At 47.8% G+C, this 25,298-nt stretch overlaps 2 protein-coding genes across 2 annotated transcripts in view; both read right to left on the minus strand.

Moving 5' to 3' along the window:
• Window positions 1-1,366: 1,366 nt before the first annotated feature.
• LOC131187213 (solute carrier family 2, facilitated glucose transporter member 5-like) lies at window positions 1,367-15,162 on the minus strand. The gene is made up of 12 exons (XM_058161453.1): window positions 15,109-15,162; window positions 13,956-14,048; window positions 12,185-12,351; window positions 9,090-9,214; window positions 7,909-8,061; window positions 7,701-7,826; window positions 6,277-6,464; window positions 5,515-5,625; window positions 5,042-5,143; window positions 3,850-3,925; window positions 2,415-2,542; window positions 1,367-1,522 (listed from the first exon to the last, which is right to left on the minus strand). Exons 1-12 carry the CDS (start codon window positions 15,160-15,162, stop codon window positions 1,367-1,369), a joined length of 1,479 nt encoding a protein of 492 aa, XP_058017436.1.
• Window positions 15,163-20,067: 4,905 nt separating this feature from the next.
• Window positions 20,068-25,298, minus strand: part of LOC131187214 (uncharacterized) — a 29,118-nt gene continuing 23,887 nt past the window's right edge. Inside the window, exons 19-22 of the mRNA XM_058161454.1 lie at window positions 24,438-24,539; window positions 22,633-22,708; window positions 22,170-22,297; window positions 20,068-20,328 (exon numbers count right to left, since the gene is read on the minus strand). Of these exons, the coding sequence (XP_058017437.1) occupies window positions 20,068-20,328; window positions 22,170-22,297; window positions 22,633-22,708; window positions 24,438-24,539 (567 nt within the window). The remainder of the gene's footprint in view (window positions 20,329-22,169; window positions 22,298-22,632; window positions 22,709-24,437; window positions 24,540-25,298) is intronic.

The raw sequence follows: 25,298 nt of genomic DNA on the forward strand, positions 1-25,298 counted from the left end.
AACACTGGAAGTTTTTAAGAAGATGTTGGATAACCATTTGTCTGAAGTGGTGCAGGGTTTCCTGCCTAAGCAGGGGGTTGGACTAGAAGACCTCCAAGGTCCGTTCTAATTCTGTTTATCCTATCCTATCCTATCCTATCCTATCCTATCCTATCCTATCCTATCCTATCCTATCCTATCCATCTACCTATCTATCTATCTAGATGTACTGTATATACATATCCAACCTATCATTTATCTATGTCTGGCTGTCCATCCATCCATCCATCTCTCTATCTCTCTCCCTCCCTCCCTCCTTATCTGTATCATCTATCTTGTCTGTCATTTCTCTCTCTCATCTCTCTCTCTCTCTCTCCATCTGTCTGTCTATCTATCTATCTATCTATCTATCTATCTATCTATCTATCTATCTATCTATCATCTATCCATCCATCCATTTATTTATCTAGATGTACATACATATCCGACCGATCTATTATCTATCTGACTGTCTGTTCTATCTCCCTCCCTTCCTCCTTCTCTCTCTCTCTCTATCTCCCCCCACCTCTCTCTCTCTCTCTCTCACCTCTCTCTATCTAGATATACCTACATATTCATCCAGCCATTCATCCAGCCATCCTTCATTAACAAAGCTGCGTTTCTTCTTAGGTCTTTGATCTGGTTTAGGGACCTGAAAAATGAAATACCAGCATTGGGGGCTGCATTTGAGGAGAAAGGGGTGGTACATTGGATTCCACCCACCATCGGATTGAGGGAAAGCAACCATCTAGGGGGTACTTAGGGACGCAGTGGCTCAGGGGCTAGGACGTTGAGCTTGTTGATCGAAAGGTCGGCAGCTCAGCGGTTCGAATCCCTAGTGCTGCCGTGTAAGGGGGTGAGCTCCCGTGACTTGTCCCAGCTTCTGCCAACCTAGCAGGTTCGAAAGCACGAAAGCACGTAAAAATGCAAGTAGAAAAAATAGGGACCACCTTTGGTGGGAAGGGAACAGCGTTCCGTGCGCCTTTGGCGTTGAGTCATGCCGGCCACATGACCACGGAGACGTCTTCGGACAGCGCTGGGTCTCCGGCTTCAAAACGGAGATGAGCAGCGCCCCCTAGAGTCGGGAACGACTAGCACGTATGTGCAAGGAGAACCTTTACCTTTACCTTTAGGGGGTACTCGGGTGACAACTGAGCCAACAAACTCCATGCTTACATCCCCCCTCCAAAAAAGAAAAATTTTAATGAAAGCAAATACACACACACACCTTTTCTATTTACAAAGGAACAACCGAGGCCCCCAAGAATTCCTAGACAGCGGACAGTCGCTTCTCATTAAGTCGGACGTTTTGAGGGGAAAGCCCCGATTTGTGTTCTCCCGGCTGTCGCTAGGCAGGGGTGTGCTTGACCTTGTACAGTGGTATCAGGCCCTGGATCTCCAAAAACGTCTTATCTTTTGTTTCGGGGATAATCTTCAAGATGTAAAAAAAAGTCCCCAAGCTTACAGGGCTGGCAAGGAGGAGGCTGTAAGGCCGGATGTACTCCTGGGGAACGAAGGAGAAAGGTTGATAATCCAGAGGGATCTACTGGATCTCTTTCGACAAAAGGTCCAGGCCCAGGAGCCCTTTTCCAAACCCTCCCTCCCGACGTGCTGCGTTTCTCCAGCAAGTTTCAAGATGGAGGGACTTCAACTCCCAGAATCCCCCAGCCAGCATGCTCTAAATGGATGGACTCCAACTCCCAGAATCCCCCAGCCAGCATGCTTTAAGAGGGGCAGACTCCAGCTCCCAGAATCCCCCAGCCAGCATGCTCTAAATGGACAAACTCTAACTCCCAGAATCCCCCAGCCAGCATGCTCTAAATGGAACAAACTTTAACTCCCAGAATCCCCCAGCCACCATGCTCTAAATGGATGGACTCCAACTCCCAGAATCCCCCAGCCAGCATGCTCTAAATGGACAAACTCTAACTCCCAGAATCCCCCAGCCAGTATGCTATAAGATGGATGGACTTCAACTTCCAGAATCCCTCCAGCCAGCATGCTTTAAGATGGATGGACTTCAACTCCCAGAATCCCCCAGCCACCATGCTCTAAGATGGGTGGACTTCAACTCCCAGAATTCCCTAGCACAGATGGCTGGGGGATTCTGGGAGTTGAAGTCCCTGTATCTTAAACTGGGCAAGCTTGAAAAATGTGGATTGAAGGCTTCTATTTACCTAGAATATGGACCCCACAGTTGGAATTGATCTGCTATCAATTACATTTCCAGCGTTCACCCACCCCAGCCAGAGAAAACTCTGGTTTTCCAACCACCGTAATCATTCCTGGTCAATAAATAAATAAATAAATAAATAAAAAGAGGGGGAGGGTTTTTTGGGTGGGTTTTTATTTCTTACTCCGAGAGATGTCCGAAAAATAGCTGCAGGTTGACTCACCTCTACGTAGACAAAGTTTAAGACGGTTAGGTAGTTCAGGAACCAGTATAAAAATTGTCCGATGACATAAGCAGAGGACCTGGCAGATTGCAGAAACAGCTCTCCGACCAGCAGGTTGATCAGAGAACCTGAGGCACCCCCCAAAAAAAGAGGAGGGAGGGAGGAAGGGAAAAAGAGGAGGGAGGGAGGAGGAGAGGGAGGGAGGGGAAAAAAGGAGGGAGGGAGGAAGGGAAAGGGAGGGAAGGAAGGTGGGAGCGGGAAAAAGGAGGGAGGGAGGCAGGGAGGGAGGAAGGAAGAAAAGGAGAGAAGGAGAGAGGAAGGGGAAAAAAGGAGGGAGGCAGGGAGGGAGGGAGGAAAAGAGGGAAGGACAGGAAAAAAGGAGGGAGGAAGGAAGGAAAGGGAGGGAAGGAGGGAAGGAAGGAACGAAGGAAAAGGAGGAGAGAGGGAGAGGGGAGGGGAAAAAGGAGGGAGAAAGGAAGGATGGAAGGAGGGAGGGAGGAAGGAAAAGAGGGAGGGAGGGGGAAAAAGGAGGGAGGGAGGTGAGGAAAAGGGGAGGAAGGAAAAAGGAGGAGGAGAGAGGAGGAGGAAGGAAGGAGGAGAGAGGAGGGAAAAGGAAGAAAAAGGGGGAGGGAGGGAAGGAGGGAGAGAGGAAGGGAGGGGAAAGAGGGAGAGAGGGAGAGAGAGAGAGAGTTTTAAAATAACCATTTCTTTTCTCTAAATTGTGCCTCTGCGGTTTTCCTTCAAGAAAGGCAACGGGGATGGCTCCCTGAATTTGGGGGTGCTTTCTAGTTGGGCTGTGGGGAGACCCAATTGTCCGCCCCAAGGGCACCACGGAGACCTCTGCAGTCACCCCGAGATGGCCCAGCCCTCTTGCTCTCCCCGAGAAGGGGAGCGATTTTATCCTCCAGTTGTGGAGTTGATGCTTCAACGCAGCCCCGGCTTGTGGTCTAAACTAGAGTACAGGCAGGCCTTGACTTATGACCACAACCGAGCCCCCTCCCTTTCTGTCGTTAAGCAAAGCAGCCGTTAAGCGGGTTCTGCCCCGTCTGGCGACCTTTCTTGCCACCGTCACTAAGCGAATCACTGCAGTTGTTAAGTTAACTACACGGTTGTTAAGCCAATCATGGACTTGGCTAGACTGAAGGTCGCAAAAAGGGCATCGCGTGACCCTGGGACATGGCAGCCTACCCGCAAACCAGGAGTGAAATCAACTTACCTTCCCTACCGGTTCGGAAGTTCACGCACCTCCCGTGCACATCACATGCGCGCACCGACCCTCTGCGCATGCACAGAGGGTAAAAAACAACCAGGCGGGTGAGCAGACCTCCGAGCTGTCATCACTATTGGTTCTCTGAAACACCGTCATCCCTACCGGTTCGACCGAACCGGGCCGAACCGAGAGCATTTCACCCCTTCCGCGAACACAGCGACTTACTTGGTCCGACGGCGTAGATGATCAGGAAGAAGTTGACAAGGACGTTGTTGAGCAAAGCCAACCATGGAAATTTACCCTGCAGAGTGTGTGTGGGGAGGGGGGGGGCAGTTAGATACAGAACAACTGAGTTGGAAGGGACCTTAGAGGTCTTCTAGTCCAACCCTCTGCTTAAGCACCACTTCAGACAAATGGTTATCCAACCTCTTCTTAAAAACTTCCAGTGTTGGAGCATCGGCAACTTCCAAGTTTTCGCCAAAGAGAAGCCACGGTCTTATGTTTCTGCTGATTGAAATTCCTAACGCAAGGGAGCGTTTTCCCAAAATCATCCTGAGATGGCAGAAATGAAAAGTCCAGACTTCTGGTGTCTGGAGCCAACTCCCCTTAAAAGTTGTCTTGAGGGCCATAAGATTTAGATAAGAAAAACAAAATGCCCAGGTAAAGTATAGGTGGTCCCTTGCTCCATAGTAGTAACTGTGAGAGGGATCTTGGAGTCCTAGTGGACAACCACTTGAATATGAGCCAGCTGTGAGCAGCAGCTGCCAAAAAAGCCAGCACTGTTCTAGGCTGCATAAACAGAGGGATAGAATCAAGATCACGTGAAGGTTTAATACCAATTTATAATGCCTTGGTAAGGCCACACTTGGAATATTGCATCCAGTTTTGGTCGCCACGATGTAAAAAAGATGTTGAGACTCTAGAAAGAGTGCAGAGAAGAGCAACTAAGATGATTAGGGGACTGGAGGAAGCTAAAACATATGAAGAACGGTTGCAGGAACTGGGTATGTCTAGTTTAATGAAAAGAAGGACTAGGGGAGACATGATAGCAGTCTTCCAATATCTCAGGGGCTGCCCCAAAGAAGAGGCAGTCAAGCTATTCTCCAAAGCACCAGAAGGCAGGACAAGAAGTAACGGGTGGAAACTCATCAAGGAGAACAGCGACTTAGAACTAAGGAGAAATTTCCTGACAGTGAGAACAATTAACCAGCGGAACAACTTGCCACCAGAAGTTGTGAACGCTCCATCACTGGACGTTTTTGAGAAGAGGTTGGATAACCATTTTGTCTGAAGTGGTGCAGGGTTTCCTGCCTAAGCAGGGGGTTGGACTAGAAGACCTCCAAGGCCCCTTCCCTCTCTGTTATTCTAAATTCTAAAATCCCACCCTTTCCGAGCAACCTCTCCCCTTGTTACGTACCTGTAGATCTCGAGTGACCGTCAGCAAGAGGCAAAAGACCGTGGACATCCCAAATCCAAGGAGAAGCTGGATTTTCCGTCCTTTCCTGTCCACAATGTACATCTGCAAAATAGGGAGGGGGAGGGGAAAATGGAATAAATCACCCCTACTGGTTTCTCTCCTAGGACAGAATACAGATTACCTAGTGGTCTGTTTTCCATCTCCATTCAGCTCCTCCCCCACAAACACACACACACAAAAAGAGCCCAAACCGCCACAGTTTGATTTCAGGTCAGGAAAGAGAAGCTGAAAAAGGGAAGGCAGGAAACAAACCAGGATCCGGTCTCATGATGGCTATTTCCGCCTGAAAAGCTACGCCTGGCTTCTTCAACAAAACAGGGTTAAAAAAATTAAAGTGGAGGAGGAGGAAGAAGAAGAGGAGGGGAAGGGGGGGTGAGGAGGAGGAGGAAGGAGGAGGAGGAGGAGGAGCTCACCCCGTATATGATAGCCAAGATTAACAGGGCAGTGGTCATCATTTGGAAATATCGGGCGTATTCGTGGCTTAACCCGGTAGAATAGAGCATTTCCTCAATGCCGAGGTAGATCTGAAATAAAACCAGCACAAGGAAAGGACTCGGCTTCCCGAAAACGTTCACAAGATCTTCATCATTACTGGTTATGTATTCCTAGAGCGGAAGCCTCCAAACCTGTCAACTTTAAGACTTATGGACTTCATCTCCAAGAAGACCACACCTAGAATACTGCATCCCGTTTTGGTCACCACGCTATAAAACAAGATGTGGAGACTCTAGAAAGAGGGCAGAGAAGAGCAACCGGGATGATGAGGGGACTGGAGGCTAAAACATATGATGGACGGTTGCAGAAATTGGGCATGGCTAGTCTAGTGAGGAGAAGGACCAGGGGAGACAGGATAGCAGCCTTCCAATATTTGAGGGGCTGCCACAGAGAGGAGGAAGGGGGTCCAGCTATTTTCCAAAGCACCTGAAGGCCAGACAAGGAACAATGGATGGAAACTGACCAAGGAGAGATTCAACCTGGAAGTAAGGAGGAATTTTCTGACAATGAGAACTATCAACCCAGCCAGTCATTAGGGCAGAGAACCAGTCGTTAAATCATCTGAATCCCACCACTGATTCAGGGCCACCAGCAACAACCTCCACCTGACCCATTACGCGGTGGTTGTTACGCCGACGATGCTCAGCTTCTTACGGGTCCCAGAGGCTCCCTTCCCTTACCACATTGACACCGGAAAGCTGCTGGCCCGTTTCTATAACCACCACCGAAACCAATTGCCAACGGAGTGGACGATAACGCAGCAACCGCAGGGTGTTCATCTTCTTCTCGTCCTTCTCAAAAATGTCCTCCCGTCGGAGTTCCTCCATTTCATCCTCAACGTCACCCTGGAGCCTGAGGTGCTTCAGAGCTGGGGGGAAGAAACGGAAACACCCCCCCCCCAAGGCTGTAGGTTGAGGTTGAAGTGCGGGGATAAGGATACAGGCAGGGGTGGGATTCAAAAATTTTAGCAAATGGTTCTCTGCCCAGTTGCTGGGTGGCCGTGGCCATAGTAGGCGTGGCCTATTCAGCCTCCTGCACCACGGTGGCGGGGCGTTTTCGTCCTCACCAAGTTCCGGAGGCTTTCATCGAGCCTCCGGGAGGGCAAAAACAGCCTCCCCGGGCTCCAGAGGCCCTCTGGAGGCCAGAAACGGGCCCGTTTTCAAACTTCTGGAACTTCCGGGTGGCCTGTTTTTCGCCCTCCCAGAGCCTCTGTGTGGGTGGAGCACTTACCTAGCATCCAAAATGGGTCACGTGGAGACTTCTGGGAGGGGAGGGGTGGAATGAAGTGGGCAGGACCAGCCAGTCCTTGCAACTACCGGTTCGGTGAACGAGATGTAAAAATAGCATCCGGTTCGCCCAAACCGGTCCAAACTGATTGAATCCCACCCCTGGATACAGGATACAGGATATAGCATACAGATACGGATAAGATGGTATCATGCTCCCATCGGAGCCTGAATCTGTGAGGGAAGATGAGCTGGAATTGGAGCCGACGGAGATCAAGGGGGCAGCATCCTTGGCTTTGGAGGAAGATGGGGAGGAGCAGGCCCAGTCAGACCAGGGCTTTTCAGGATTAGGATGGCTTGTAGGCAAGGAGGAACAGGGGCAGCATGACAAAGAGAGGTTAAGCAAGGAGCATGAGCAGCGATGAGCAGAAACCGCCCCCTCCTGATCCTCGAGAACGGAGAGTGGAGAGAAGGCGAGAACAGCACAGACTGACTTGGCTACTTGGAGGAGAGCGCCCTACCCCTTTTTACAAGGGACACCTGGGGAATGAGACTTAAGGAGACACTGTAGGGAGGGGCATTTGTCGGAAACAAACGCTAAATTAATGGAGTGTTGAGTGCCGACATTTGAACTTAGCTGGAGCGGTGATGAGTGGACCACCGGACGTTCTGAAGGACCAAGCTGGGGACAGATTCTCCTGGAGATAACTTATTTATGTGGCCACTAAGGGTCAACAAGAACTTGACGGCACATAATCAACGAAGTGACCTCCTTTGACCAGTCCACATTTTCACATATCCTAGAATTTTGGCTTGTTTAAACACCACACACGCTGCCAGACGTTTAAATACGAGTCCATCCCAACCCTAGGACATACCATCTCTGGCTTCTTCTTCTTCTTTCTTCTGTATCAACAGGTACCTCGGACTTTCAGGACAGGAAGGGAGCAGAAGGATCTGCCAGATAGCCAACAGCCCAGGCAAACTCACCAGTATCGGCCAAGCTGCATGAACAGAAACGAGTGGTCAAAGGAGGGGAAGTTGGGTGATGTAATCCCAGCCCTTCCCCCCTTATCAAGACTTTACCTTCTACGGTGCCCAGTAGTTCAGGAAAGGCACATATCTGAGCCGTTTGGACCCCGATCACTAGAAAGATATGGGGCAGCATGCCAATGGAACCCCTCAAATTGAGGGGGCTGGTCTCTAAGAGGTACATAGGAATCACGGTGGAAAAAATACCTGGAGAACAAAAAGACGCCAGAGACATTCAAAAGATCTCCATCGTCACTGGTAACATAGCCCTAGAGTAGGAATCTCCAAACCTGACAACTTTGGGGACGTCAACTCCAAGGGCTCACTGTAACAGCATTGCTCAAAAAGCATTAAGAGTTGTTAACCTAATCTTGCGTAGCTTCTTCCCCGGTAATATTGACCTGCAAACTAGGGCATACAAAACTTTTGCCAGACCAGTTCTTGGATACAGCTCATCTGTCTGGAACCCACACTGCATATTGGACATTGATACAATCGAACGAGTCCAGAGATATTTCACGAGAAGAGTCATCCACTCCTCCGCTCGCAACAAAATACCTCTTCTCAGCCTTCTGCACATCTGGGACTGGGCCCAGCTGTTCCTCCTCTTCCTCATCAGCCACCTCCAGACCTGGGGGCTGTTGACTTTCCATCTAAGGCCTGATGGGCAGCTCAGGCTCCGCCTCTGCCTCTCTCTCTCTGCCAGCTTCATTCCTTCTTCCCCCTCGGAGCTCTCAGGTTGCCTTGATACTGACCCTGACTCCTCCTCCTCCTCTGATTCGGCTGTTGGAAGGGCCGGCGGCCAGCAAGCCACATCACCTTGCTTGGCCACCATTTTTTTAAAATTTGCATTTATATCCCGCCCTTCTCCGAAGACTCAGGGCGGCTGACACTATGTCAAGCAATAGTCTTCATCCATTTGTATACTATATACAAAGTCAGCTTATTGCCCCCAACAATCTGGGTCCTCATTTTACCTACCTTATAAAGGATGGAAGGCTGAGTCAACCTTGGGCTTGGTGGGGCTTGAACCTGCAGTAATTGCAAGCAGCTGCTGTTAATAACAGACTGTCTTACCAGTCTGAGCCACCAGAGGTCCTTTGACGTTAAATTGTGGAAGTTGTTCTCCACTAGAAAACATGGGCCCATTTTCTTGGGGGGTAACCTTCTCTTCGCTTGGGGGGAGAGGTGGCTGTCCAACACGAAAGGACACCCTCCCACTCTCCCTGACTCACCCATCGAGATGCCGATAAGGAAACGCGAACACATGGCAAAGACGAATCCATTTTGAAGTTTGGCCCAAATCATCAACGTGGAACACACCAAGGAAATGTAATTGTTGATCATCATTGTCTGTTTCCTGAAGACACAACAGAAAGAAAAAGTGGGATACAGAGATTTATTCCATCTTGGGTAGTATTGGAGAAGAAGACAGGAACCGGTGATTGAAGAGAGAATTGGGAGGTTGTAATGAGGTGGACCGTGTCATAGGGACGCGGTGGCTCAGGGGCTAGGACGTTGAGCTTGTCGATCGAAAGGTCGGCAGCTCAGCGGTTCGAATCCCTAGTGCTGCCCTGTAACGGGATGAGCTCCCGTTACTTGTCCCAGCTTCTGCCAACCTACCAGTTTCAAAAGCACGTAAAAATGCAAGTAGAAAAAATAGGGACCACCTTTGGTGGAAAGGTAACAGCGTTCCGTGCGCCTTTGGCGTTGAGTCATGCCGGCCACATGACCACGGAAACGTCTTCAGACAGCGCTGGCTCTTCGGCTTTGAAACGGAGATGAGCACCGCCCCCTAGAGTCGGGAACGATTAGCACATACGTGCAAGGGGAACCTACCTTTACCTTTTAATGAGGTGGAAAACTTCATGTTAGGGATCATTTGTTCAGGTTTAATTTGTCCAGGAATGGAAAGCAACTATCTAAGAGCAGTGATGGTCTTCAGCCGGTTCAGACGAACCGGTAGTGGTGACCTCTGGGCCCTGCCCATCCACCCCGGCACTATGCCATCCTATTTAGCCACGTTTTCTAAGCCATGTGGATGTGTGCAAGCTGCGTGCGCAAGCAAAGCGCATTTACGGAAGGCCGCGCACATGTGCAGAAGACACGCCTGCACATTTTCGGTGCGCGGCAAACCAGTGATAAAATTATGTGAAACCCACCTCTGTTTAAGAGGTGCTTTAATCATGATTTCTTCTTCTTCTTTTTTAAAAATAATTTTTATTAAGTTTTTCACCCTTAAAAACAAAATGAAGAAAACACACACACACACACACATACACACACACACAAAACAGATTAAAAAACACATCACGAACATAGCGTTACATATTTTACAGCTCGTCGTATCGGCAATGGTATATATTCTCTATTCTTTTTCTACTCAACCCTATACATACTTATATTTACATTCTATTATTCTATTTACCAATCCAATACTTTTAATCATGATTTCTTCATTTAAGCCAACGCTCTTGGAGTTCACCCAACACCCGACGATGTCAATCAAGAAGGGATATTTTCATTTAGCAGTTTTAGGATTAAAGTATCTGGAACCTTAAACAATCTCATTGGTTGAGATTTTGACTGACAGTCTTCATCCTCTCCTTGGGTTCCTGGACTGCCCAAACCATGGCTTCATGGTTGACCCTCCTTCACTCAAGCCATCATGTGCGCGCAACACGTTTCTGGAGCCCAGGACTGGCTTGGAGCACTACGCTAAGCTATTGAACAGGGTTAACCAATGGTAAAAGTAAAATTTCCCCTCGCACATATGTACTAGTCGTTCCCGACTCTAGGAGGCGCTGCTCATCTCCGTTTCAAAGTCGAAGAGCTGTCCAAAGACGTCTCCGTGGTCATGTGGCCGGCATGACTCAATGCCAAAGGCGCACGGGACGCTGTTACCTTCCCACCAAAGGTGGCCCCTATTTTTCTACTTGCATTTTTTTTACGTGCTTTCGAACTGCTAGGTTGGCAGAAGCTGGGACAAGTAACGGGAGCTCACTCCAGTACATGTCAGCACTAGGGATTCAAACGGCTGAGCTGCTGACCTTTCAATCAACAAGCTCAACGTCCTAGCCCCTGAGCCCCTAGCCCCTAAGCCTATGACACGGTCCACCTTATTACAACCTCCCAATTCTCTCTTCAATCACCGGTTCCTGTCTTCTTCTGCTAGGTTGGCAGAAGCCGGGACAAGTCACAGGAACTCACCCTGTTACGCGGCGCTATGGATTTGAACCGCCGAACTGCTGACTTTTCGATTGACAAGCTCAGCGTTTTAGCCACTGAGCCACCACATCCCCATTTCACCAATGGTAACAAACCACAAAACGTAGCTTGGTGTCCGGTGGGAAGCCAGAATTGGAAACCAAGATATAAGTCCAAACTTTTATGCCCATAGGAGTGAGGGTATATGCCCTTGCTTCGTTTCCAGTTCCCCAGATTTAATGAACCATTTGCTTGTTAAAAGCAATAACTCAACAACTATTAAGAACAATACAGAGGTTTGAGTATACTGGGAATAATGGGAAAACGCATTCATTCAGCAAGCAGACACAGCTGCTTTAATGAGCCTCAAACTTCGATCAATCCTTTCTCTTGGAGAACATCAAATTCCAACTCGGCTTGTGAACGTGAACTTCAACCAGGGGTGGGCTTCAAAATTTTTAGCAAGGGGTTCTCTGCTTGGTTTCTGGGTGGGCGTGGCCATGGTGCGCGTGGCCAAATCAGCCTCCTGCACCAGGGGGTGTGTGTGGGGGTCATTTTTGCTCTCCCCGGGCTCTGGAGATTTTCCTCGAGGCTCCGGGAGGGCAAAAACGGCCTTCCCGAACTTCCAGCAGGTCTGTTTTTCATCCTCCCCGAGCCTCTGTGCACGCCGTGCACTTACCTGCATCCAAAACGGATCACGTGGGGGCTCCTGGGAGGGGCAGGGCAGGGTGAGCGGGGTTAGCCAGGAGTGGGATTTGGAGGTTCTCCGAACTGCACAGAATCTTAGCTAGAGGTTCTCCCGAACCCCTGCGAACCCCCAGCAGCCTATCCCTGTTCAACCTACATTTCTGGGAGCTGGCAAAGATATATCTCCCTTCTTCTCCTTCCCTTCATTGATTCACTGTACCCAGGGGTGGATTCTACTTAGCTTTACTACCAGTTCGCAACGGGAGCACGGGGGGTGCTTCTGCGCATGCGCAGATCATTCATGATGACGCCCGGGCAGGTGGGCGGAGCCTCCCGCTGCTTCTACTACCGGTTCGCAAGAACCGGAGCGAACCGGGAGCAAGCAACCCAAACCACCTGCATGGATGGGTCCTCGCAGCACCCTAAATCCATTTACCTGCCGAATTTATCCACCAGGACTCCGACGAGAAGTGAGCCCATCATGGCTCCCAGAGGGAACAGGCTGCTCGCGACACCGACCACCCACTCGGTGTGAGTTGTATCCGTTCGACTGGCATTTTTCTTCCCGCTGTGAAACGTCAGATTATAAAATTCTCGGATGAGCTGGAAGGAAGAAAGGAGCAGCTGAAAAAGAGGCCACCGGGTATAGCCCTTGGGCAGCTTTGACCTGGCAGTTCTGATCCGCTGAGCAGCCCCCTTTTAGGCTAACGCCCTAAAAATACTAACAACAACAAAAACAACAACAATAAGGTGAAGAATTTTGTGGGACTTTCAAATACAGAGAGACCTTCATTTATTTTTTTATTTTATTTTTTTATTTATTTGTCGAATTCGCACCCTGGTTCCCCGAAAGACATCCCCTGATAATAAGCCCAATCGGGCTTTTGACCGAATGCACTAAAATAAGCCTCCCCCTGAAGCTAAGCCCTCCTGGGAAACATTTAAACGCAGAGCTGGAAATCAGGTTTGGGGCTCCCCGTGCCCCAAAATAATAAGACCTCCCCAAAAATAAGGCAGGGACTTATTTTCAGGGAAACATGGTTTTAGATAATATGTATAAGTAATAAGCATGAATTGAATACATAAAGTGAATACAATTAAAGGGAACATTAGGACAGGGACGGTAGGCACACTGGTGCTCTTATGCCCTTACAGACCTCTTAGGAATGGGGCGAGGTCAACAGTAGACAGTCTTAGGTTAAAGTTTTGGGGGTTTTAGGATGAGACCGCGGAGTCAGGTAGTGCATTCCAGGCATTGACCACTCTGTTGCTGAAGTCGTATTTTCTGCCATCGAGTTTGGAGCGGTTCACTTTAAGTTTGAATCTATTGTGTGCTCGTGTACTGTTGTGGTTGAAGCTGAAGTAGTCATTGACAGGTAGGACGTTGTAGCAGATGTTTTTATGAGCTGTGCTTAGGTCAGACCGAAGGTGGCGTAGTTCTAAATTTTCTAAGCCCAAAATTTCAAGTCTGGTGGCCATAAGGTATTTTGTTGCGAGCGGAGGAGTGGAGGACTCTTCTTGTGAAATATTTTTGGATGCGCTCAATCGTATTAATGTCCGATATGCAGTGCGGGTTCCAGACAGACGAGCTGTATTCGAGAATTGGTCTAGCAAAGGTTTTGCATGCTCTAGTTAGTCGTGTAATATTACCGGAAAAGAAGCTACGCAAGATTAGGTTTACAACCCTTAATGCCTTTTTGGCAATGTTGTTACAGTGGGCTCTGGTGCTTAGATCATTTGATACGAGTACCCCCAAGGTCCTTGAACCTTGGACTACAACACGTCAGATATCACAGTTGTCGAAAACCATAAGCGTACAATTTATTAATATCGTGGTACCAGGAGACGCCAGAGCCGAAGAAAATGAACTGGGGGGAAAAAAAATCACGAAATATCGCAACCAGGCCGTCGAAACTACGCGATTATGGATGAAACATGTAACAGTGATACCCACTGTCATTGGGGCACTTGGTACCCACGTCCAAGAATTTTTATAAAACATATCAAGAAATTGATATTGTAAGGCGAGGAGTACCTGTAACAATAAATGGCTTAGGCCAAAAAGCTTCCCTTTGCGCTGTTTGTTCCCAAGATCTGGGCAGGACAGGCTTTTAAACTAACCAATGGATTTTAAAAACAGCAAAGATATCAAATATCATCCCGTTTGTCGCCTCTTAGCTGGCACCTGTTTTGCGAAGGTCACTCACCTTAGTGTCCGAGTAGCAGAGCCAGTGGTTGTAACCCAGCTGGAGTGACGCTAAGCCCGTTATGAAGACAAGCTGGCGCGAGGATTCTGTAAGCTTTAAAGAAAAAAGAACAAGGAGAGGTCTCAATTTGAATGCAGATCTCCGTATTGTTTTAAAGCACAGATACAGATAGTTCTCAACAGATATTTCTCTCTATCTGGGCAAAATGAGAATATATCTGCTGAACAAAACTCCTCATTGGCAGCAGGAAAGGCAACCGGCCAGTAAACACTCAGCTCCATTCAATTGTTCAGACTTTGCCCCGATGCAAGGGATTACAGGGTCATTAAAAGGAGATGATGATGAAGTTAGTGCCAACTCTAGGCAGATATTTCTCTCTCTGGGAACAATGAGAATATATATCTGCTGAACAAAACTCCGCACTGTCGACTGGAAAGGCATCCGGCCAGTAAACACTCAGCTCCATTCAGGTGCCCAGACTCCACGCCAGATTATGGAGTCGTAAAAAGAGGATGATACAGATAGTCCTCAACTTAACAGTTCCTTTAGTGGCCGTTCAAAGTTACAACGGCATTAAAAATGCGACTTACGACCGTTTCTCACACTCATGAACGATGCCGCCTCCCCATGGTCACATGATCAGAATTCAGACGCTTTTTTTAAATTTGCATTTATATCCCGCCCTTTTCCGAAGACTCAGGATGGCTTACACTATGTTAAGCAATAGTCTTCATCCATTTGTATATTTATATACAAAGTCAACTTATTGCCCCCAACAATCTGGGTCCTCATTTTACCTACCTTATAAAGGATGGAAGGCTGAGTCAACCTTGGGCCTGGTGGGGCTTGAACCTGCAGTAATTGCAGGCAGCTGCTGTTAATAACAGACTGCATTAGCAGCCTTAGCCACTGGCATGTACTTAGGACGGTTGCCTGAGCAGGGGGTTGGACTAGATGATCCCCAAGGGCCCGTCCAACTCTGTGACTGTTACGGGGAAAAAAAGTCGGCTCACTTGGAAATAACTTTTTGGCCAAATTCTGCTGCTCTGCTCAGAGAATATCCACAGCTCAAGATGCAAATACATTCGATAAATGATTATTATTTCTATAGCCTGGCTGCGCTGGCTTTTCATCCTGAAAGAATGGCATTCACCTGGCTCCACTCTTCTATTATCACTTTCTTATCCAGCTGTGTTCTGCTATCCATGGTTTCTTTTGGAGGGAGGGTCAGGAGGGGGTTTTGTGAGGAGGACAATCACAACACGCTAACTGGGAAGAGAAAAAAAAGGAGAAAAGGCAATTCAGAGATTTATTTATTTAGATTTTTATACCGCCCTTCTCCCGAAGGACTCAGGGCGGTTCACAGCCAGATAAAACAACAATGAAGAAATACAAGATAAAACAGTAATTAAAAAACTTATTAAATATGGCCCAGATTAAAATATATTTAAAACAATAAAACCCACTAAAACCGAATAAAAATGTCTAAAATTCTATGCCAGTCCTGCGCGGATAAATAAATATGTCTTTAACTCGTGGCGGAGTTCCAGGAAATTTATCCTTAAATGCTTTTAAAACAACCCCAGATTGAAAGAAAATCAAGAAACTGCAAAGCCATTGAGTTTTGGGGAAAGGTATGGAATGGACTTTTCCTTCCCCCCACCCCGCCCTCTGCTGCCTGTACAAGTAGTACTCCACTTACGGCAGTTCGTTTAGTGACCGTTTCAACGTTACGACAACATTGGAAAAAGTGACTTATGTTATGACTGCTTTTCACACAAATGACCCTTGCCGCCTCCTTACGGTCAGGTGATCCAAATTCAAAGACTTGGCAACTGACTCGTATTTATAATGGTTGCAGTGTCCCGGGGTCACGCGATCCCCTTTGGTGGAAAAAATGGAGGGAGGGAAGAAGGAAGGAAGGAAGGAAACACAGGAGGGAGGGAGGGAAGGAGGGAGAAAGGAAGGAAAGAAGGAAGGAAAGAAACATAGGAGGTAGGAAGGGAGGAAGCAAGGAGGGAGGGAAGGAAGGAAGGAAGGAAGGAAATACAGAAGGGAGGGAGGGAGGAAGGAAGGAAGGAAGGAAGGAAGGAGGGAGGGAGGGAGGAAGCAAGGAAAGAAGGAAGGAAACATGAGGGAGGGAGGGAGGGAAGAAAGAAAGGAAGGAAACACAGGCGGGAGGGAGGGAAGGAGGGAGAAAGGAACGAAGGAAGGAACGAAGGAAGGAAGGAAGGAAGGAGGGAGGAGGAGGAAGCAAGGAAAGAAGGAAGGAAACATGAGGGAGGGAGGGAGGGAAGAAAGAAAGGAAGGAAACACAGGCGGGAGGGAGGGAAGGAGGGAGAAAGGAACGAAGGAAGGAACGAAGGAAGGAATCACGGAAGGGAGAGGGGAGGGAGGGATAGGAAGGGAAGGAAGGAAGGAAGGAAAGAAGGAAGGAAGGAAGGGAACAAAGGAGAGAGGGATAGGAAGGGAAGGAAGGAACTTACTTTTGGAGGTCATTCAAAAATGCTTGGCTTCCCACAAAACGTAATATTTTACTTTATTCTCTCCTGTAACACCTCCCCTCCGCCTCTCCTTTCTCAAAGCCCCTCTTTCTCCACTATTTTTTATTTATTTATTTATTTATTTTGTCACACAGCATATCTAAGTGTAAGCATGAAATAACTATACAATATATAAGCATATATATATATATATAAGTATGGGTATGTAATAACTATATTAATTGGATATATAACGAAAGGAAACAATAGGACAGGAACGGTAGGCAAGCTTGTGCTCTTATGCACGGACAGCCCCCCTCCAAACTACGTCCCTCACCAGCCAGGCCCCGGGTTCAATCAACGCTTGGGTGGCCTTCTCTCGAAAGTCCAGGCTGCCCGGTCGCTACCTGTTCTGCCCCTGGAGGATTCAAGGCCTGGGTCCCTCTGGATGGATGGCCAAACCAGGCCTGGAACCGGTGGCCCGGTGGGGAGAGCCAATCAGGCGAGACCCCTGCAGGATTCCAGGGTCCGGTTGACAGTTGGATCCCAGCGCATGGCGCCTCAGTGGCCCCCTAAAAGAGACAAGAAAGAGAAAACTCAGAAATCCAGTCTTTCTTTCAATCCTCACGTCTTCTCGGTCTCCTTACAGGCTGAGGGGGTTCTCACCACATCGACTAACCATCATGGTTGATTCTGGTTTACAGTAATTGGGCCTTATCAGTTGGCCAATCATGGCTTGTGGCTTAACTGGAGAAAGCTACCGGTTAACCATGGTTAAGTCGACCCCCAACTTTGGAGGAGTGCCGCCCTAGAGACACCAGAGCTATCCCCAGCCCTTTAACCAGGAAGAAACCAGGATTCAATGGGCAACCATGATCTGTTGAAATGGCATGCCATCCAACTCTCAATTCTACTGCGAAGAAGGTAACCACGAAGCCTTGAAGTGCTCCCCGCTGCACCGTCGCAGCCACATTTTTGTAAAAATAGTCCTAACGGCATATGAACACAATTAAGGTTAACACAATCAAATAAAAACACAGCAAATCCTGTTTATTGCGTTTCAGCATTAGCGGAATTGGGAAAAGATGGTGAAGGGTGCCCTCCGGTGGCCAGGCGCAGGCACTGCAGCAGCCAAGAACCAATACATTGTAGACATTAAAAAAAATCACTAACAGATTTAACAGATTCACAGAGTTGGAAGGGACCTTATAGGTCATCTAGTCCAACCCCCCCCACACACACACACACTCCCACCCAAGCTGGAGACCCTACTAGTGATACAACTAAAACGATAGTCCTTGATTTACAATACTTTGTTTAGGGAACATTCAAAGTTACGCCGGCCACTGGAAAAAGTGCCTTACGACCGTTTTTCACACTTACGACCGTTGCAGTATCCCCAATGGGTCATGTGATCCAAATTCAGACGCTTGGTATATAACGGACTCGTATTTACGACGGTTGCAGACTCCTTGGGGTCACGTGATCCCCTTTTGTGACCTTCCGACAAGCAACGGAGAAACCAAGCCTTGCTTTTCTCTACGTTAAATTTCGTTTTGTTCGATAGGGCCAGTAGTGAAATCCAATTTTTTTTTTACTACCGGTTCTGTGGGTGTGGCTTGGTGGGCGTGGCAGGGGAAGGATACTGCAAAATCTCCATTCCCACCCCACTCCAGGGGAAGGATACTGCAAAATCCCCATTCCCACCCCACTAGAATAGAATAGAATAGAATAGAATAGAATAGAATAGAATAGAATAGAATAGAATGTTATTGGCCAAGTGTGATTGGACACACAAGGAATTTGTCTTGGTGCAGATGCTCTCAGTGTACATAAAAGAAAAGATACCTTCATCAAGGTACAACATTTACAACACAATTGATGGTCAATATATCAATATAAATCATAAGGATTGCCAGCAACAAGTTATAGTCATACAGTCATAAGTGGAAAGAGATTGGTGATGGGAACGATGAAACGATTAATATTTATGTGTTGTAAATGTTGTACCTTGATGAAGGTATCTTTTCTTTTATCTACACTGAGAGCATATGCACCAAGACAAATTCCTTGTGTGTCCAATCACACTTGGCCAATAAAAAAATTCTATTCTATTCTATTCTACAGGGGAAGGATATTGCAAAATCCCCATTCCCCACCCACTCTGGAACCAGCCAGAGGCGGCATTTTCCGAACTGCTCAAAATTTCCACTACCGGTTCTCCAGAACCTGTCAGAACCTGCTGGATTTTACCCCTCGATAGGGCCCATTGTTCAAGTCTGTCAAGATCTTTTTAGATCCTGAACTTGTCTTCTGGAGTGACGGCTATTTCTGCCAGCTTAGTGTCATCTGCAAATTTGATGAGTTCCCCTTCTATTCATTTAATGACTCATCGAAGTAATTAAACAGATGTATTCTAGGCTGCATCAACAGAGGGATAGAATCAAGTTCACGTGAAGTGTTAAGACCACTTTATAATTCCTGGGTAAGGCCACACTTGGAATCCTGCATCCAGTTTTTGGTCGCCACGATGTAAAAAAGATGTGGAGACTCTAGAAAGAGTGCAGAGAAGAGCAACCAAGAAGATTAGGGGACTGGAGACTAAAACATAGGAAGAACGGTTGCAGGAACTGGGTACAGGAGTGAAATCCAGCAGGTTCTAGGGGTTCTGGAGAACTGGTAGCGGAAATTTTGAGCAGTTCTGAGAACCGGCAAATACCACCTCTGGGTGGCCCCCGAATACGGTGGGGTGGGAATGGAGATTTTGCAGTATCCTTCCCCTGGAATGGGGTGGGAATGGAGATTTTGCAGTATCCTTCCCCTGGAATGGGTGGGAATGGAGATTTTGCAGTATCCTTCCCCTGGAATGGGGTGGGAGTGGAGATTTTGCAGTATCCTTCCCCTGCCACGCCCTCCAAGCCACGCCATGCCCACCAAGCCACGCCCACAGAACCGGTAGGGGGAAAAAATTGAATTTCACCACTGACTGGATATGTCTAGTTTAATGAAAGGAAAAAAAAGAACTACGGGAGACATGATAGCAATGTTCCCATATCTCAGGGGCTGCCCCAAAGAAGAGGGAGTCAAGCTATTCTCCAAAGCACCTGAAGGCAGGACAAGAAGCAACGGGTGGAAACTAATCAAGGAGAGAAGCAACTTAGAACTAAGGAGAAATTTCCTGACGGTGAGAACAATTCATCCGTGGAACAACTTGCCACCAGAAGTTGTAAATGCTCCAACACTGGATGTTTTAAAGAAGAAATTGGACAACCATTTTCCTAAAGTGGTGTAGGGTTTCCTGCCTAAGCAGGGGGTTGGACTGGAAGACCTCCAAGGTCCCTTCCAACTCTGTTATTCTAATGTCTTATCCAGAGACCGTTTGGACGGACCGGGTGTGGGAGGGGGAACGTAATTTCTTCTTCGAGCCCTCCTACCTCTTTCCCCCCCCCAGCCCCTCAACTCCACTTTTGTGGGCTGAGACATCTGGTTCTCCCCTTTGTCTCCCCCCCATCTTCCTTGACCCAAGCCGACCATCGAAGGACGCCATTCTTTTCCGCCAGAAAGACGTGGCATTTATTTTAAAAACGAACAGAACAAGAGAGTAGAAAAATCTCGACCGAGCAGGAGACTCAGATTGAGGGCACGGATGGGACGTGGGACGTGATGTCCCTGGGTTTCTTACGCCTCCCCCGATCCAGCCCTTGGAACGGATTCAATTGGTGATGATGGGACCCCTGGACTTTAATTTTTTTGATGGCCTGCGCAGCCAGGAGGTTCCGGATCTGCAGGAAAGTCTTCTGTTTGGACTCAGGGATGTTCCTGAAGATAAAGACGAAGCTGGCGATGCAAAGCGGCCAGAAGAGCAGAAAGCTGTACGACCCGATCTTTTTCTGGAGGGCAAACGTGGAGCAAAAAGAGACGGCGGTCATCGGCATCGTGTAGATTAAGGAAAGGGCCCTCCCGCCTGACTCAAAAAAACAAAACACAGCCCCACCCCTCCAAAAAACAACAACAATTGCAGAAAACATATATATATATGTGTAGGTCTTTGGTTATTCGGGTTTTCTCCCGCGTAAAATTGGATATATATATATATATATATATATATTTGTTTTCTGAGGTTTTCACGGGTGTTTGTATATAGGTCTTTGGTTATCCGGGTTTTCTCCCGCGTAAAATTGGAAGTGTCTTGGCGACGTTTCGACGAAGTCTCATTCGTCATCTTCAGGCTTCAGCTTCGTGCTTCTGGCTTCAGCTTCGTGCTTCTGGGAGCAATGTGTGCTCGCAGCTGTTTCTTCCTTTTAACTGCTAGTGGAGGTTTGAATTGATTGGGCCGTCGAAACGTCGCCAAGACACTTCCAATTTTACACGGGAGAAAACCCGAACACCCAAAGACCTATATATATATGTAGGTCTTTGGTTATTCGGGTTTTCTCCCGTGTAAAATTGGAAGTGTCTTGGCGACGTTTCGACGAAGTCTCATTCGTCATCTTCAGGCTTCAGGGTTCAGGCTTCAGCTTCGTGCTTCTGGCTTCAGCTTCGTGCTTCTGGCTTCAGCTTCGTGCTTCTGGCTTCAGCTTCGTGCTTCTGGCTTCAGCTTCGTGCTTCTGGGAGCAATGTGTGCTCGCAGCTGTTTCTTCCTTTTAACTGCTAGTGGAGGTTTGAATTGATTGGGCCGTCGAAACGTCGCCAAGACACTTCCAATTTTACGCGGGAGAAAACCGAATAACCAAAGACCTATATATATATGTAGGTCTTTGGTTATTCGGGTTAAAACATATATATTATGTGTGTGTATGTATGTATGCATATATATATGTATGTATGTATGCATATATATATAGGTCTTTGGTTATCCGGGTTTTCTCCGCGTAAAATTGGAAGTGTCTTGGCGACGTTTCGACGAAGTCTCATTTGTCATCTTCAGGCTTCAGCTTCGTGCTTCTGGCTTCAGCTTCGTGCTTCTGGCTTCAGCTTCGTGCTTCTGGGAGCAATGTGTGCTCGCAGCTGTTTCTTCCTTTTAACTGCTAGTGGAGGTTTGAATTGATTGGGCCGTCAAACGTCGCCAAGACACTTCCAATTTTACGCGGGAGAAAACCGAATAACCAAAGACCTACATACAAACACCTGCGAAAACCTCAGAAAACAAACAAACATATATATGTAGGTCTTTGGTTATTCGGGTTTTCTCCCGCGTAAAATTGGAAGTGTCTTGGCAACGTTTCAACAAAGTCTCATTCGTCATTTGCTTCTAGAAGCACGAAGCTGAAGCCTGAAGATGACGAATGAGACTTCGTCGAAACGTCGCCAAGACACTTCCAATTTTACACGGGAGAAAACCCGAACAACCAAAGACTTATATATATATATATATATATATGTATGTATGTATGTATGTATGTATGTATGTATGTATGTATGTATGTATATGAGATGGGTTTCAGTAGGTTCTGACCAGTTCTGGAGAACCAGTAGCAGAAATTCTGAGTAGTTCGGAGAACCGGTAGTAAAAATTCTGACTGGCCTCGCCCCCCATCTATTCTCTGCCTCCCAAGTCCCAGCTGATCAGGAGGAAATTGGGATTTTGCAGTATCCTTCCCCTGCCGTGCCCACCAAACCACGCCCACAGAACCAGTAATAAAATTTTTTGAAACCCACCACTGATATATATCTATAAATATATATTTAAATAAGGAGCGGGATCAAAAACAACCGATTCAAATTCACTCACCTCAACCTGAAGGACAATAATCCCACTTATAAAATTTAGAAGCCAATGGACAAAACCCCCCAGCACAACTCCCGTCGACCTGGAGGATTGAAGGAAGAGTTCAGCAATGATGACTTGTGTTATTGGACCTGCAGGAGGAAGAGGAGGAGGAGGAGGAGAGGGAAGAGGAGGAGGAGGAGGAGGTGGGGGAGGGGAAGGAAGAGAAGGAGGAGGAAGGGCCGGAAGAGGAAGAGGAAAAGAAGAGAAAGGGGAAGAAGAGGAGAAGGAGGAGAGGGGCAGGAGAAGGTGCGGGAGGGGGAGGCAGAAGAGGAGGAGAAGGGAAAAAAGAAGAAGAGAAGGAGGAGGAAGAGGGAGAGGAGGAAAAGGAAGAGGGGGAGGAAAAGATGGCAATCAGAAAGGCAGACCCCCAATTATCCTCCTTGCCACCCTCTCCCCTCCTCCCTGCAGATGAAGAGGCTCTTACCTGGACCCAATATGTGTCCAATCAGAATGATGAGCAGGAAAATATTTGTGACGTAAGACAGCCAAGAGACCGTCCCCTGTTGGAAGAAGTTGATTTATATTTATTTATTAAATTTACAGGATCCAGACCAGTCCTGCCAATGCCATGAAATCAGATATATAACAGCATGAAGAGGAACAAGAATCACGTTTAAAAAAGAAAACTACAAAACCAAAGGTACAAATGGTGAAAATCTTCTAAGTTACAGTCGTCCTCGACTTTACGACCACAAGTGTTGTAACTCCAGCCCCCGAACTGCCCGAAAGTGACTCCGAAAGTGAGGGGGAAGGGCCGGTAAGGCTTACCTCGGGAGCACCGATTCCTTTGACCCGGCTCCAGGAGACAGAACCAGACCAGTCGGAGGACGTAATGAGGCCGTCATCCCCTGATTCCTCCCTTCCCCAGGCTACGCCTTCAGACCCAGCTGATAATAATAATAATAATCAAGCTTGGATCGACCCACGCTTCAGAAGATTAGAGAGGCGGCATCATCAAAAGGAAGGGTGGGGCAGGAGCCCCACCCCACAGGATATATAAGGAGCTTTGGGACTGCTCTCACTCCACGGGAAGCAAAAGTTTAGCTGAACCGTTTCAAAAAGAGCTGAAAGTCTTGCTACATGAGTCATTTGTTTGAACTTTGTCAGGCAGCTGCGATTTCTCTGCCAGGACTGATAAGAGCCGTGAATCCACTGGCTGAAGGCCAGCTTGTTAATCCGAAGTGGGGAAGGAGACAGAACAACATGGGAGCCTCCCCGCCCCAAATCTCTATTGTTAAGTGAGACATTTGTTAAGGGAGTTTTGCCCCATTTCATGACCTTCGTTGCCGCCGTTGTTAAGTGAATCACTCCAGCCGATCAGTTAACAACTTGGTCATTAAGTGAGCCTGGCTTCCCCATGGACTTTGCGTGTCAGACGGTCGCAAAAGGGGATCACGTGACCTCGGGATGCTCAACCGTCATAAATATGAATCAGTTGTCACGGGACTGACTGACTTTTGATCATGTGACCCTGGAGATGTTGCAATGGCCGTAAGTGTGAAAAACGGTCATAAGTCACATTTTTAGGGCCGTTGTAACTTTGCACGGTCACTAAATGAACTGTTGTAAGTCGGGAACTATCTCTACTTCCCCCCCCAGCCATCTCACTTATGAAGCGGTTTGTAAAATGTCAAATTTTAAGGCCCGTCCAGAAGGACAAAATGGTTTCTCAAGAATTATGGGATTTGGGGCGGCACCCCATGCTTTGCCGCAGTGGCCTAGAGGTGGAGCTCTTGCCTCACAATCAGGAGGCTGTGAGTTCGATCCTAGGTAGAGGCAGATGTTTTTTTTTTCTTTCTGGGCACTCTCTCTGAGAATAGATCTGCTGAACAAAACTCCGCACTGGAAACGGGAAAGGCATCCGGCCATGAAAACACTCCGCTCCATTCAGTTGCCCAGACTCCACCCCGCAAGGGATTATGGGGTCATTAAAAGATGATGATGATCCCATGCTTTGCTATCTCAGACCCTCCGAATTTGGTCACCCCAATCTGAGACAATCAAAATGATGGACCAGTAAGTTTGGCCAGAAGACACAAACTCTGCGCCCCCCCCCCAATAACTCCACCATAACCCTCAAGTTTGCAGTTGGGATGAATTTTCACATTTCTAAAACGAAGCCCTCACCCTCAAATCCAGCGGAAAACATCGGGGTGGGGTGGGGGGTCTTTTCCCCCCCAAAAAGGAGGGGGGGGTGTCACAATTTTTGGGGAAGTTTCAATTGCATACCTGAAGTTCATGAGATATGGTCAACAGGACGCAGAATGTGCTACAGATTCCGAACCCCAGCAGAATTAAGAGCCTTCGGCCCAAGCTGTCGACGCTATAGGTCTACAATGTAGAAAATCCAAGACTGAAAGGGAGGCTAAGCCATGTTTCTTTTCAACCATGGTTTGTCAAACAGGGCCTCTGTGGCTCAGACTGGTAAGACAGTCTGTTATTAACAGCAGCTGCTTGCAATTACTGCAGGTTCTAGTCCCACCAGGCCCAAGGTTGACTCAGCCTTCCATCCTTTATAAGGTAGGTAAAATGAGGACCCAGATTGTTGGGGGCAATAAAAGTTGACTTTGTATATAAATATACAAATAGGATGAAGACTATTGCTAACATAGTGTAAGCCGCCCTGAGTCTTCGGAGAAGGGCGGGATATAAATGCAAATTAAAAAAAAAAACTGACGGGCAGTGGTCATCACTCTAAAGCTGCAGTTTCCCTACCTTGGTTATTTGAAGATGTGTCAACTTCGACTCCCAGAATTCCCCAGCCGGCGTGCAGAATTCTGGGAGTTGAAGTCCAGACATGTATTGTGGTCCACCACAGCAGCCTGCGGAACTGGCAACGGAGTCGGACAGCGATGAGGCTGAGGAAGAGCGTGGGCCAGTCCCTGAGGCTGGGGAAGGCCCAGATGAGGTTCTGCGTTGGAGGCTGAGGTGAGGCCAGGGCCATCGGGGAGTGAGGTACGGACTCCAGAGCCTTCAGAGGCTGATAGTAGTGAGGCAGAGGAACAGGAGGAGCCTGTTCCTAATGCACGCATGAGAAGAGCCACCAGAAGGCAAGAGCAGCTCAAGCAAAAAGGACAACTCAGGAGCAGG

Source organism: Ahaetulla prasina, chromosome 18, assembly GCF_028640845.1.
Source record: "Ahaetulla prasina isolate Xishuangbanna chromosome 18, ASM2864084v1, whole genome shotgun sequence".
Lineage (NCBI taxonomy): Eukaryota > Metazoa > Chordata > Lepidosauria > Squamata > Colubridae > Ahaetulla > Ahaetulla prasina.

What these genes read in the sequence shown, in the direction of transcription:
- LOC131187213 (XM_058161453.1), bottom strand. Translation starts at nt 15,162, where the DNA reads ATGGATAGCAGAACACAGCTGGATAAGAAAGTGATAATAGAAGAGTGG. An exon ending in ACTACTGGGCACCGTAGAAG is followed by an intron (nt 7,827 to 7,908) that starts GTAAAGTCTTGA and finishes CTGTTCATGCAG; the next exon opens with CTTGGCCGATACTGGTGAGT. An exon ending in CATCTACGCCGTCGGACCAA is followed by an intron (nt 2,543 to 3,849) that starts GTAAGTCGCTGT and finishes GGGGTGCCTCAG; the next exon opens with GTTCTCTGATCAACCTGCTG.